We start from the raw sequence: 13,739 nt of genomic DNA on the forward strand, positions 1-13,739 counted from the left end.
GGTTATACAGACGATGTCGCTGGAGACTTTGAATCTGTTTCAGTATTGCGCTGCTTTCACTTTCACGTGGCGATGGATACGGGTTCTTACGAACAGGGTGCACGGTGTTTTGTTATTGTTGATGCTTGCATTTATTAATCGGTACATCCTAGCCTCATGTATATCGATGCGTTACTGTCGCCACTGTGATGTCTGAAATGTGGCTTGATGTCCTGTTTTATTAATAAATACACATTTTACAATTAGAGACTGCGCACCTGCCTTTCTTTACACCACCTGTGCTTCGCAAAAGGCAAATCATCGGTAACAGGCGTCGATGTCCGCCGATAACGGTGCCACTTCTTTACTCCTTCAGTATGTCTACGACGTAATGCTTTTTTCTCCTTCCGGAAGTGGCGTTCGCTCCACAGATGGGGAGGAGGGCAGCAAAACGGAAAACAAAACAGGAAACAAGGCTGGTCGATTCCATGCATTTATTTTATTTTATTTTATTTTATTACTTATTTTATTACTTATTTTATTTATTTATTTGGAGAGTCAGTCGCGCACACCAAGAGCCTGGTTTATGGTTCCGATAGCATGTCGGAAGGATTCCCTCAGGTGCCCTCGTGCCCTCCCATTGGCCCCCTCCCTCTGCTCCACATTTCTCGGACACCTTGTAGACGTGCTTTTCACCCCTGTAGGGCTAGTTGCAGTGGTCAAGTCATATTTCCTGCAGCATCCTTACAGGCTCCAATGAGCCGAGTGTGAGAGACGAATTCAGTCCCCAAGACGATCCAATTCCACAGCGGTATCTCTGTGGTCTTCAGCAGTGGCCATTCAGTTGTTTGACACTGGACAAATGTGTTTCTATAGTGAGCCTTCCCCTTGCTTTGGCCTGTATGATTGTATGGCACTGTTTGTCCGCCGTTTTGGGCCGTTCGTTTTCGTATTGTTTGCTTTCTTCGCTTTGTATTTTGTATTACCAATCAAGAGCGAAACCAAGCATTTTCGTCGTGCTGTTGGCGTTTTGGCGCACTTGTAGGACACAAGTCTAAATAAAAACCGGGGGTAATGCGAGTCCAACCGAAATGGACAAAACGTCGCCAATACTGCCCAATCCCTGCGGGAAGTCGGTGCAGATAACGTCCGACATTGCATTCTGTAGTGCGGAGCAATACTCCATACTCCGCAGGTGGTTCCTGGATCGCATTCTCTGGTGAGCTTTCTGAACGACACATTGCACTCCAGATATTCCGTCAGATGTGAGATGCGAATATCTTCGAATGTGCCCACCGCCCCAAGCAGTGCAGGTTGTCCACGCGATTGTCTGCTGTCGCAGTGGGTAACTGCCGGCATATGTCTGTGTCGTACCCACCCGCCCCGTCAAAGCTGGCCTGGAGAAGGAGCATGCGTCGGGGCCGGTGCCCGGCATACGCCGTCGAATATGTGGTGCATGAGGCGGATGGACTGACAGGTAGGCAACGATGGTCGGCACCGACTAGGGGGACAAGTCGAGTCATCTGGCGTCAACTGCCGCCAAGACTAAAGGTTGAGGGGGCCAGGGAGGTGGACGGTGCAGGGAGGTAAGGAAGATGAAGCAGGGAAGAAGGCGGAGGGACGGAAAGCAGGCCGGTGATGTTGGCCAGTCATGTTGCAAGGAAACATCGTACTCCAAGTCCCGTCTCCGAAAGCATGGGTAAGTCGGATCAGATGGCGGGGATTCAACAATTCAACGAGAACGGTTGTACGGTATGCCATGCAGGGCCATGCGCGTCAACGTTGCGCGCCCTGCCAGGTCGTGTCGTCGTGACGCGCCGCAACAGATGGAGCCTTGGTTTTTCTGTTTCCTTGGTTAATGGGGCTGGCCAGCCGTGCCGAAAAGCAGATACAACGTCGGAGCTTTTGCATGTCCGTGGCGCACATACGAAGTACTGTGTATTTTTTATTTTTTTGTAAAGGCTGCCGTGTGCCGTGCATGGACGGGAGTCGGACTCGAGTTTGTGCTTACTGTGTGCGCGGCCGTCTGGCTAGCCTGCTGCCAGCTTGCACCAACCTCGGAGTCCAAGTCCCATCCTCGGAGCACCAACCACGGGAGACGTCATTAGACGTCTTTCTTTCTCGTGGCCGGCACCGACACCGGCCAAGAAGCAGCCGCCTCATGGTGGCCGACTTGGACGAATCTTGGGGCTCGTCTTTGACTCTTCTTTGACTCACGGACGCTTGACTGGGCGGGTAGGATCCATTTCCTGCCCCGGCCCGTCATTGGTTCCCTGTGTTGTCTTTTGGTGCTGTGCGAGCCGTTGGATTTGTGGTGCGCATTCCCAGTCTCATTTTCGTGCGTCGTGGCGTTTTCGTCGAGTCTTTACCGCCTTTTTCTGCGCGGCCAGGGGTAAACAACGGCGATGCCCAAACGGAGATAGCACAAGCATCGTACGCGAAGACGTCCGCGAAAATACGCGACAGGGACAGCGTGGACGTCGTTTTCGCCATTCACCATTCGTAATGTGTTGCTCCGTATTTCCAGGAACAAAATCGCTTGTGGTTTACGCGAGCAACCCTGCCGGAATGCAGCAACCTCGCGTGTCCAAATCATTTTCTTCGATTTCGTTGCTTTGTTCCGCGCCAGTGTTGCTCCACAGTGGCTTTGCATTGGTCATGCAGTGGTGATAGCCTTTCCGGTGCCGATTTGCCGGGCCGTCCAACCAACCGCTGTTGGCCAACACAAGTACCCCCCTGCTGAAGGCTTGGCCTGGTCTCTCAACAAAGTCCATCTAGTAACTGCACGCCGTGGCTCGATATTCTCGTTGCGCTTTGGTGATTTCGTCCTGCGGCTCAGCTCAGCCTGGGACGGCAACCCATAACCCATGTGCCCGGTCGTTCCACACGCCGGCAGATTGACGAGCTGGCGACCTGCCCATTCGTTTGTGGACCGCCATGGTCAAATACCCAGACGGCTGCCGCTGTGACTCAGCTCCGATTGCGTGCGACACCGTTTTCTGAGAGATCCACGGCCGGAGCAAAAATCGGGGATAGGGCTTGTTCAGTGGTTGATCCAAGACCTGCATCAAGTCCTGCATCCTCAAGATTGACTGGAATTGTCGAGTCGGCTCCATTCACTGACTTTGCCATGTTTTCTTGTCGCCGGTTCAGGCAGTGTATGGGCGAAGGGGGCGACAGTGTGGCTAGCTTGCTGCCTGCCGCGGGCCCTTGCCGCAAAGAAAGCATCGGTTCTGTTTTCTGTGATGGTAGCGAACCAGTGGACGGTGACCCAGGAAATCAACGCAATCCTGACAAACCCATAACCCATCCCGCCTAGCACGGGCGGCCCACGCACCTGTCGGCACCCTCAGTCGCCGTCACCTCCGAGTCCTAGCACCGCACCACCTTCTGGAATCGGCCTAAGCGTCCTCCAGCCCGCTCTCCCCAGACGCCCTAGAAAAAGAACTAGTTAGATAATACCGTCGCATGTATTCTGTAACTCCGTACGACATCCATGACGGCTTGGAACACAGGAGAGAAAAAGAGGAGTGGCGGATAAAAAATAAAATAAAAAATAAAAGTCCGCCCGCAATCGATGCAAACTAACCACAACCCGCGTGGCAATCAGGACTTTGAGACGGAGAACCTACCTTGTATTTCTGTGCCGTAGTTTCCTCCTGTCTTTTCTTTTTCTTCTTTTTTTTTTGATCCGTTCCTTGTGTTCCTTTCTTTGTCGTGTTCAGCTGCTGTCGCTTTGGCTCGCTCCCTTCTTTATTTAATTAGTAGCCACGCTCCTTGTTTGTTTTGTATTGTCCCTCTCTGACGTCGACTGGCGCCGATCGACGGAACAAACCTTTAGGACAATCAAGACAAAATCAACAACGCATCATCGTCAGACCTATTGCCAAGGTGGACCATCTGAGCCGCCGTTTTGTTTGACCAGACGCCTTGGCAGCCGCATTTGGACGACATCGCCGCCCAACTGCGTGTAAGCCCACCATCATGGGCGACTCCGAATATGAAAACGAAAAGGAGCACGAGCGCGAGGTCGCCGATGTCCCCGACCCCATCAGCAGTTCCGTCGCCGCCGCTGCCGCCAACAAAAGCGACGAGGATGTCATAAGCGAAAAGGACGTTGCCATGGACGCCATGGGCGCCATGGACCAGGACTCCGACTTCGACGACGACGACGACAGCGGCCAGGTGGGCCGCGCCCAGCAGAGCCAGCAGGAGGAGATGCACCGCGTCCGCAGCACGGCCACCGACGCCAGCGCCACCAGCGCCGCCACCTCGGCTGCTGCTGCTGCTGCTTCCGCACTCCCGCCAAAGCGGTCGTTCATGCACAGAATCAACCCCTTGCGCTGGGGCAAGGTCCCCGCCGTCCCCGACGAGCGCACCGTGTGCCCGGAAGACAAGGCCAACTTCTTCAGCAAGCTCATCTTCCACTGGCAGGGCCCCCTCATGCGCACCGGCTACTCCCGCCCCCTCGAGCTCAACGACATCTGGCTCGTCAACCCCAGCCGCGCCGTCGAGCCCATGACCGACCGCGTCCGCGCCTCCTTCAAGCGTCGCGTCGCCCGCGGCGACAAGTACCCCCTCCTCTGGGCCATGCACGAGGCCTACTTCTTCGAGTTTTGGCTGGGCGGCATGTGCCAGCTCTCGTCCTCCATCTTCCAGGTCATGTCGCCCTTTACCCTGCGCTTCTTGATCCAGTTCGCCACCGATGCGTACAACGCCAGCAACAATGGCGGCCCGGCGCCCCACATCGGCCGCGGCCTCGGCCTCGTCTTTGGCGTCACCATCATGCAGATGCTCCAGAGCCTGGGCACAAACCACTTCATCTTCCGCGGCATGATGATCGGTGGCCAGGTCCGCGCCACGCTCATCAACCTCATCTATGAAAAGAGCATGGTTGTGTCTGGCCGCGCCAAGGCTGGCGGCCGCGCGCGCCCCGACGACCCTGCCGACGCATCCAAGGATGCCAGTGGCAAGGATGCGAGCGACGGCGATGACAAATCGGACAAGGAAAAGGCCAAGCGCATGAACATTGATGCTGCTGCTGCTGCTGCCGCCGCCGCCGCCGCCAAGTCGGGTGCTCTGGTGGCCGGCGACGGCATCGGATGGGGCAATGGTCGCATTGTCAACCTGATGAGCGTCGACACCTACCGCATCGACCAGGCCTGCGGCCTCTTCCACATCATTTGGTGTGCCCCCATCTCTTGCTTGATCACCCTTGTTCTCCTGCTCGTCAACTTGACCTATGCCGCCCTTGCGGGCTTTGGTCTGCTCGTCGTTGGCATTCCGGTGCTCACCCGGGCCATCAAGAGCCTCTTCAAACGCCGCAAGCTGATCAACCGCGTGACGGACCAGCGCGTCTCTCTTACGCAGGAAATCTTGCAGTCCGTGCGCTTCGTCAAGTACTTTGGCTGGGAGAGCTCGTTCTTGGCCCGTCTCGAGGAGTACCGCGCCAACGAGATTTCCATGATCCAGGTCCTGCTGTCCATCCGCAATGCCATCATGGCCATCAGCCTGTCCCTTCCCATTTTCGCCTCCATGCTGTCGTTCATCGCCTTCTCCCTGTCGCACCACAATCTCGCTCCCGCCAAGGTCTTCTCGTCTCTGGCCCTGTTCAATGGCCTGCGTATGCCGCTCAACCTCTTGCCCCTTGTCATTGGCCAGGTCACCGACGCCTGGACGTCCGTGAAGCGGATCCAGGAGTTCTTGCTTGCCGAGGAGCAGGAGGAGGACGTCGAGTGGAAGCCCGAAGGCCTCCATGCTGTCGAGATGCACGATGCCAGCTTTACCTGGGAGAGAACCCCTACGCAGGAGACCGACGACGGGCCGGGCAGTAAGAGACCAGGAGCCGCTCCCTCGAAGAAGGGTCAGAAGAAAAAAGAGGCGACCGCCAAGGCGGCCCGGCCGGCTTCGTCGGATGGGAGCGCTGGTGACACTGCCAGCACGCTTGTCGAGGAGCTCGACCCGTTCAAGCTCAACGACTTAAACTTCAGCATCGGCCGCAACGAATTGGTCGCTGTCATCGGCTCCGTCGGCAGCGGAAAGAGTTCTCTGTTGGCGGCGCTTGCCGGTGATATGCGCAAAACCAGTGGCGAGGTTGTCCTGGGCGCGTCCCGCGCCTTCTGTCCGCAGTACGCATGGATTCAGAACGCCACCCTCCGTAAGAACATCTTGTTCGGCAAGGAGTACAGCGACAAGTGGTACAAAGATGTTATCCAAGCGTGTGCCCTGCAGCCCGATTTGGACATGCTGCCGGCTGGCGACGCGACCGAGATTGGTGAGCGCGGTATCACCATCTCCGGAGGCCAGAAGCAGCGCCTGAACATTGCGCGTGCCATCTACTTTGACGCCGACATCGTGCTGATGGACGATCCCCTGAGTGCTGTCGATGCTCACGTTGGCCGCCACATCTTTGACCATGCCATCCTTGGTTTGCTAAAGGACAAGTGCCGTATTCTGGCCACCCACCAGCTCTGGGTGCTCAACCGCTGCGACCGTATCATCTGGATGGAGGCCGGCAAGATCCAGGCAGTCGACACGTTTGACAACCTGATGCGTGACCACGAGGGCTTCCAGCAGCTGATGGAGTCGACGTCGGTCGAGGAGGAGCAGGAGGCGAGCGCGCCCGCGGCAGCGTCTGCGGATGCCGAGGGCAAGAAGAAGAAGACGAAGAAGGGCAAGACCCTGATGCAGAGCGAAGAGCGCGCCGTCGCAAGTGTTCCGTGGTCCACCATCGCCGACTACATTCGGTCGTCTGGCTCCATTTTGAACGGCCCCTTGGTTGTCTTTTTGCTCATCCTCTCACAGGGCTCCAACATTGTGACGTCTCTGTGGCTCTCGTACTGGACGTCGGATAAATTCGGCTTCACGACGGGCGTGTACATTGGCGTGTATGCTGCTCTCGGTGCGGTCCAGGCCTTGCTTACTTTCAGCTTCATGGTGTCCTTGTCCATCTTTGGCACCAGCGCGTCCAAGGTCATGCTGCGTCGCGCCATTGGGCGTGTGCTGCGTGCGCCCATGTCCTTCTTCGACACGACTCCCCTTGGTCGTATCACCAACCGGTTCAGTCGCGATGTGGACGTCATGGACAACGCGCTGAGCGACGCCATGCGCATGTACTTCTTCAGCGTGGGCAGCATCGTCTCGGTTTTTGCCCTCATCATCGCCTTCTTCCACTACTTTGCCATTGCCCTTGGTCCGCTCTTCCTCATCTTCCTCTTCGCCACGTCCTTCTACCGGTCGTCGGCGCGCGAGGTGAAGCGCTTCGAGTCGGTGCTTCGGTCGACCGTCTTTGCCAAGTTTGGCGAGGGCCTCAGCGGCGTGGCCTGCATTCGGGCCTACGGCCTGCGGGAGCATTTCATGGCAGACCTGCGCAACGCCATTGACAACATGAACTCGGCATATTACCTGACGTTCAGCAACCAGCGCTGGCTGTCTGTGCGTCTCGACATGATTGGCAACCTGCTTGTATTCACAACCGGGATCCTCGTCGTGACGTCGCGCTTCAACGTCTCGCCGTCCATTGGCGGCCTTGTGTTGTCGTACATCCTGGCCATTGTGCAGATGATCCAGTTCACGGTGCGTCAGCTCGCCGAGGTGGAGAATGGTATGAACGCCGTCGAGCGCCTGCAGTACTACGGCCAGCAGCTGGAGGAAGAAGCACCGCTGCACACTGTTGACGTGCGCCAGAGCTGGCCGGAGAAGGGCGAGATTATCTTTGACAACGTGGAGATGCGCTACCGTGAGGGTCTTCCGCTCGTGCTGCGCGGCCTCAGCATCCACGTGCAGGGCGGCGAGCGTATCGGGATCGTCGGCCGGACCGGTGCTGGCAAGTCCAGCATCATGTCGACGCTGTTCCGTCTTGTCGAGATTAGCGGCGGCCGCATCAGCATCGATGGCATTGACATTGCGACCATTGGTCTCCACGATTTGCGCTCGCGCCTCGCAATTATTCCCCAGGATCCCACACTCTTCCGCGGCACGGTCCGCAGCAATTTGGATCCGTTCAATGAGCACAACGACTTGGAGTTGTGGTCGGCGCTCCGCCAAGCCGATCTGGTCACGGACGAGGCCGAGCAGCAGGCCATTTCCGGAGCCGCCAGTGGTGGCGCCAGTGGCAGCGGGAGTGGCAGTGGTAGTGGCAACAAGACTGGCGCTGTGAGCAGTTCTGTTGTGCCGGAGACGCACCCACCAGCGGCGGCTGGTCGTGATGCGACGCGCATCGGCTTGGACAGCGTTGTGGAGGAAGACGGCTTGAACTTCTCGTTGGGCCAGCGCCAGCTTATGGCCCTGGCACGTGCACTGGTGCGTGGCAGCCAGATTATCGTGTGCGACGAGGCCACGTCGTCGGTGGACATGGAGACGGACGACAAGATCCAGGCGACCATCGCCTCGGGCTTCCGTGGCAAGACGCTGCTGTGCATTGCGCATCGTCTGCGGACCATTATTGGTTACGACCGCATCTGTGTCATGGACCAGGGCGCCATTGCCGAGCTGGACAACCCGATGGTGCTGTACCAGAACGAGAACGGCATCTTCCGTGGCATGTGCGACCGGAGCGGCATTCGTGCGGACGACATCAGCGCTGCCCAGGACAAGCTGGAGAGCTATGTCGCCAGCCAGGCGGGCAAGGAGAAGGTGCAGTTGTAGGTGTAGAAGCAGCGTCTGCATGTTTGCTTGTCATATCGGCGGTCTTTTTGTTGAAACCAAGACGCCTAGTACCAATTATGATACCTTTGCTTTGTTATGTTTGACATTCTGAAATCCGAGAGACGGACCGGGAGAAGGAGAAGAAGAAAAGTCATTTGCCGTTAGTTACGTCTGCTCTTCGTCCATATAAAAGCCCATTGAGCGAGCTCATTGTTTATTACCCATAGAAAAAACACTGAAAGTAATACAATAAAACAGCAAACCAGGTTCGTTCCCTGTTCTAGTCGCATCGGGGTGACCTTGTACGCAAAAGCTGTTGCTGTTCGTAGCAAGACTCGCTAGACGTCGTTTGGGGGGTGGTGTCGTTTGACGATAAGAAAGATTGAGAAAAAGAGAGAATTTGAGAGTCCTTTGTTTTGTGGCGCAAAAGCAAGAAATCTAACGATCGACTCCATACGGCCCCAAATGGGCAGGAGTCAGACGGTCGTCCCTCCCCAGTGTTCCCCTGTGTAACGCCCCCCTGAAGCTCGTTCTTGCTCGTTTATCAGTCTTTGTTTTGTACAGGCAGGAACGACGATCCGTGCTCGTTTGCTCTTGCCACTGAAACAAACGGCTTCTCTTGCAGCGCGTTACGTGTTCTTTCCTCGTCTGACGAACCAAAAACAGCAGCTTTACGCGATGCTCACGTCTCACGGATCGCTCGTTCCCACACTTTCGGCCAATGAAGCCAGTAGTGGTTGTTATCGAGCCGTGAGCGAATACAAGGAAAGGTGTTAACACGGTGGCTACGATATGGTCAAATACCGCAATCAATAATACAAGACGAGGTGGGCTACAAGGCTCAATCGCAGAATGTAAGTGGAAGGTCCGGTGTGGCTATACATTGCCGTACATGACGACGAAGGATGCGGCCGAGACATTGGTGTCTCCAAACAGCCAACTGCTCAATTAACTCTGTATTTTAAAGGAGAGACAGGGCCGAGTCTCATGGCAGGAAAGGGTACGAACGTATGGCGTAGACCATTCCAAATGTTTACAGACACAGATACGATCTGTTTCTGATGTAAAGCAGCAGGCGGAAATCTGCGTCTGCCATCATCGAACGCAGGAGCACTTTGTCAAGATGTATTTATTTTGATGCTCGCCTGCCGACATGTCGGTGAGCAAGATGAGAAAATTTACGAAAATCTCGAGCCGGTTTTGGCCACCGGCGCGACATTGGAGCAATGATGGAACATAGTAAAATATATGGGATCTGAGGCTATGGCATATGCTACAAACGTACCACGAAACGGAAAGCGGACTAGTGAAGATAGGACAAAGATCATGACGAGATAATCAGTCGACCGCGACTCCTCTTTCATGCTGGGACACGCGTTGTCCAAAGAAAACAAGAACAGGGCAGGGGGGGCTGCTGCAGGAGAGTTGATGAGCAGTGCTGGGACGTGGCAACTGGGTCAGAAGGTGCCCACACATGCTACCTCTCGCTCCCCCAACGTCGCACCCCCCAGATTCCAAAATTAGGTTGACGAGCCGAGCCCATCTTTTGTAGAAAGCAACCAGGTAGATAGAAACAAAAGAGTAAAAAAAAAATCAGACTGAAAAGGGAAAAGCACAGAAGCCTTGGTAGACCAAAGGAAATGAATCGAACAGAGTAAAGAAATAAAACCGTTAGATCTGCCGCCGAAACCGTATAAAAACGCCGTCGAACTCATCGCGCTTAGAGATGGCCAAATATATCGAGAAGATAAAGCAGGGACAGGACGGAAACAAGCATGAACACTGCTGCCCTGCCGATATCCGTTCCCTCCCGCAAGGAAATGTATATTACGCAAATGTCATGTACAGAGTACAGATGCGTGCGGTGTACGTCGAGAAACACGCGCCGCAACACACCCCAACACGCCCCAACAGCTGTATCGCTCTAGCCCGAGAACCGACTAGAACCGACTAGAACCGGCTGCCACCGTGGCTGGACTGGCTGTACGAGTGATTGTGTGATGGGCCCGTGCCGGGAGGGAACAGATGCGGTTGGTCGTCCAGCAGGTCATCGAGAAACGCACTCGGGGCGCGGCCGCTCGCGGGGCGGTTGAGGCTGACGGAGCTGCCGCTCATGTTGCGACCAGCGAGGTTCGTGCGCATGGGGCCAAAGTTGGGCGAGTCGGGCGGGCTGGGCCCAATGTTCCGGCCGTGGCGCGAGTCGGGACGCAGGTTGGACATGTTGATAGCTTGTCCCTGTGCTGCACCTGCAGGCGAAGCAGTCCCGGCAGCGTAGAAGCCCGACGGCAGCAGTCGGGAGTCGCGGTTGCCGCCGGCACCCATGCCGCTCGCACCGGGAGCCGTGGGCGAGAAGAACAGGTTCGTCTGCGAAGGCGTGGCCGAGGGCGTAGGACCGCGGTTGGTACGGCGGACGCCGCGTCCGGAGCCAGCCACGCTGCCAGCACCGGCGGCGCCAACATTGAGCGACGATTCGCGATCCGAGTACTTGTAAAAGGGCGCGGCGGCGGGAGCAAAGGGAGCCTTGTCATTTGCAGCGTGCTGGGCCAGGGCAGCACGGGCGATGGAGCGGTGCAGCAGGTAGGCCACGACGGCTCGCCAGACAAGCAGCGCGGCGGCAAAGCCACCGAGAATGGCACCGACGGCAATGAAGACCGTGCCATCCGGCAGGTTGGAGTGCTGCATGAAGGGCGCGTTCTCAGTCGGGGGAACGGTCGGCGCCGGGTACGCGGGTATAGCGGTGTCGGTCGTCTTGAGCGTCGGCAGGTTCAGCAAGGTGGTGGTACCCGGAGTCGTCAGGGTAGGCACCGAGGCCGTCTCGGTCGGACTCTGACCGCCGGTCGGCGTGATGACGACAGTCCCCGCGGCGCTCGAGCTCTCGGGTGCGGGGGAGCTGGAGGCTGGATCGGGTGACGACTGCTGCTTGGGCGTGTTCTTGGGGGTCGACTTGGCCGGCGTCGAGGCAGGCGGAGGCGGATTCGAAGACTCTGGTGCGGGTGTGGACTTTTCTGCCGGGGTAGTAGGAGCACCCTTGGGGTTTGTCGTCGGTGTCTTCTGGGTTGCGGGCGTGTTGGTGTTGGTTGCCTTGTTCGGGGTGGTGGTGTCCGCGGCCATGGCGGTGGCGGAGAAGAGAGAGACAGCGACGACCGCCGAGAGGAGAAGCGTCCGCTTCAGTGAGACGCGTGACCGACTCATTTTCATAGTCGGTTGTGTTCTGAGGAGACGATGCAGGGGCAACGCTGTGGTGACGAGGTGAGCCAGACGCGGTGCAACGGCTGACACGCTGTCACGCTATGCTGTATCACGCGGAAAAGGGTGTGAAAGCGATGTGAAAGCGAGGGCAATAAGAGGCGAGCGTGCCCAATATAGCCAGCGAAGTACCGAAAGTCCGCAGATGGTTACGTATCAAACTTTGTATTGCGAGGAAGACGGCGTAGGAGATGGAAAGGAGGGCCGATGGAAAAGGTCGAAAAATGAGGCAAAAGCGCGCGTAAAAAAACGAAAGTAAGGCGGCGTGAAAGCGAAATCGAAATGAAATGAAAATCGAAATGAAGGAAAGAGAACGAAAGGACGCGGTCGAGAAGACAAGGTCGATGGCCGCCGGCAATACGATGAGCGGATGTCGATGTGTCGTTGTTGTTGTCGTGAGATGCTAAAGGAGAGGAAAAGAGAAATCGAAAGCTGAAGCAGAAGTTGAGAACAATTTACTGGGGACCAGCGGAAACGAGCGAACACGAGGCAGGAGGCAATGGGGCAGACCGAGAAAGGGGAAAGGATGTGCCAAATGAGGAAACAGGGAAAGTAGGCACAGTGGGTGTGGGCTGAAAGCTGCGGGCAAACTACGAAGTACAGCCAGAGCGGGACTCGACACTCTCGTATATTATGGAGACCAGGGCCAAAAAAAGAACGGAAAGCACGCCAAGCAACACGCAGGGGAAGGCAGGTGAGAAATGTAGAGTTGGACTGTGTCGAGGAAAGTACGCCATTTGGCGGGCAGACGGCAAGAGAGGAAGAGGGTCTCAATGGCATGTCTGAGAAGGACGGGAGAGCAGTTCTGGCGCCTGCATGGCCCTGGAGTGCCCTGACAGCGCCTCCATAGCGGCTACCGTAAGGGGAAACACAGGGCAAACAAGGGGGATAAAAAGGGGAAACAGTGCGCAGCGGGATGTTTTGCGCGGTGCCTTGCTCCTTCCCCGTGCCCCGTTTTAGTTTAGACAGCTGCCGATGCCACTTTGCGTTAGTGACAAACAAAGACAGTGCGAAGTAGATCACGGGCACTAGAGCACTGAGCTCGAAAAAGGTAGACGACAAGAACAAGACGATGCGCTGCTACAATGCCCGGATGCGATGGCTTTTCAACGGCCTGTGCCTGCATTTGTGATCCAGTCTCCTATCATGCTGCAGGCAATATGCCCTCCCCCAGCATTCGGTAAACGCGCCTTTGCGCGACGTTGCACGACTATCAAAAGCAGTCACGATTTGCATAGGTCAGTACTGTGATGGGATAGGGTGTGGCTGGGTATTCGCACGGTGCCGGCTGGTCTCTTTCTCAACCCGTCGAGAGAGGTGGGCCGGTCCTTCCTTGATCGTGCATTTTGGCAAATACTAGAGGAGCAAAACGTCAAACGGCGCCAACACACCCGCTGTGACAGTGGTTGAACTCTGCACTGTAAAAATGCACGGTGTAGATTACCTTATTGTACAAATTCGTAGGCCACAGCTCAGCCACGCATGACTGAGCATAGTGCCATTTTAGCGCGGATGCACTTCGCCCAGAACCATTCTCCCATTTTCGATTTTGGCGGGCCGTTATCGCGATAAGAAAAGTCGCCGCGCTCCAGCCAAAGAAAAAAGTCGAGATCCTTATCTACGGCTCGCATCACAGCATCGGACAGCGCTTCATCAATACAAAACACGGCACCCCGTCTTCGCCTCTTTGTGGTCTCATTCCATACCACCGAGCCATCACAACTGCACACGACCGCAAACATGGGTGTCGCCAAAAAGACAAGAAAGTTTGGGCAGGCAAGTTTTTTATTTGTTTTGTTGCACGGACGATGCATGTGGCCTCATCGTGAGATGGGCCCTCTGTGAGGACGCAGTGGCCGTCGGCTAAC

The 13,739-nt window shown here is 56.3% G+C and overlaps 2 protein-coding genes across 2 annotated transcripts; one reads left to right on the plus strand and one right to left on the minus strand.

Annotated features, from left to right (window-relative positions):
* Positions 1–3,963: 3,963 nt before the first annotated feature.
* SPBR_05491 (uncharacterized protein) lies at positions 3,964–8,625 on the plus strand (the record flags this gene model as incomplete). Its single annotated transcript, XM_040763755.1, has 1 exon — positions 3,964–8,625. The coding sequence occupies one exon, from the start codon at positions 3,964–3,966 to the stop codon at positions 8,623–8,625; it is 4,662 nt and encodes a 1,553-aa protein (XP_040622505.1).
* Positions 8,626–10,575: 1,950 nt separating this feature from the next.
* Positions 10,576–11,736, minus strand: SPBR_06008 (uncharacterized protein; the record flags this gene model as incomplete). Its single annotated transcript, XM_040764270.1, has 1 exon — positions 10,576–11,736. The coding sequence occupies one exon, from the start codon at positions 11,734–11,736 to the stop codon at positions 10,576–10,578; it is 1,161 nt and encodes a 386-aa protein (XP_040622506.1).
* Between the last annotated feature and the right edge of the window lie 2,003 nt (positions 11,737–13,739).

This window comes from Sporothrix brasiliensis (genome assembly GCF_000820605.1).
Source record: "Sporothrix brasiliensis 5110 chromosome Unknown Cont15, whole genome shotgun sequence".
Lineage (NCBI taxonomy): Eukaryota > Fungi > Ascomycota > Sordariomycetes > Ophiostomatales > Ophiostomataceae > Sporothrix > Sporothrix brasiliensis.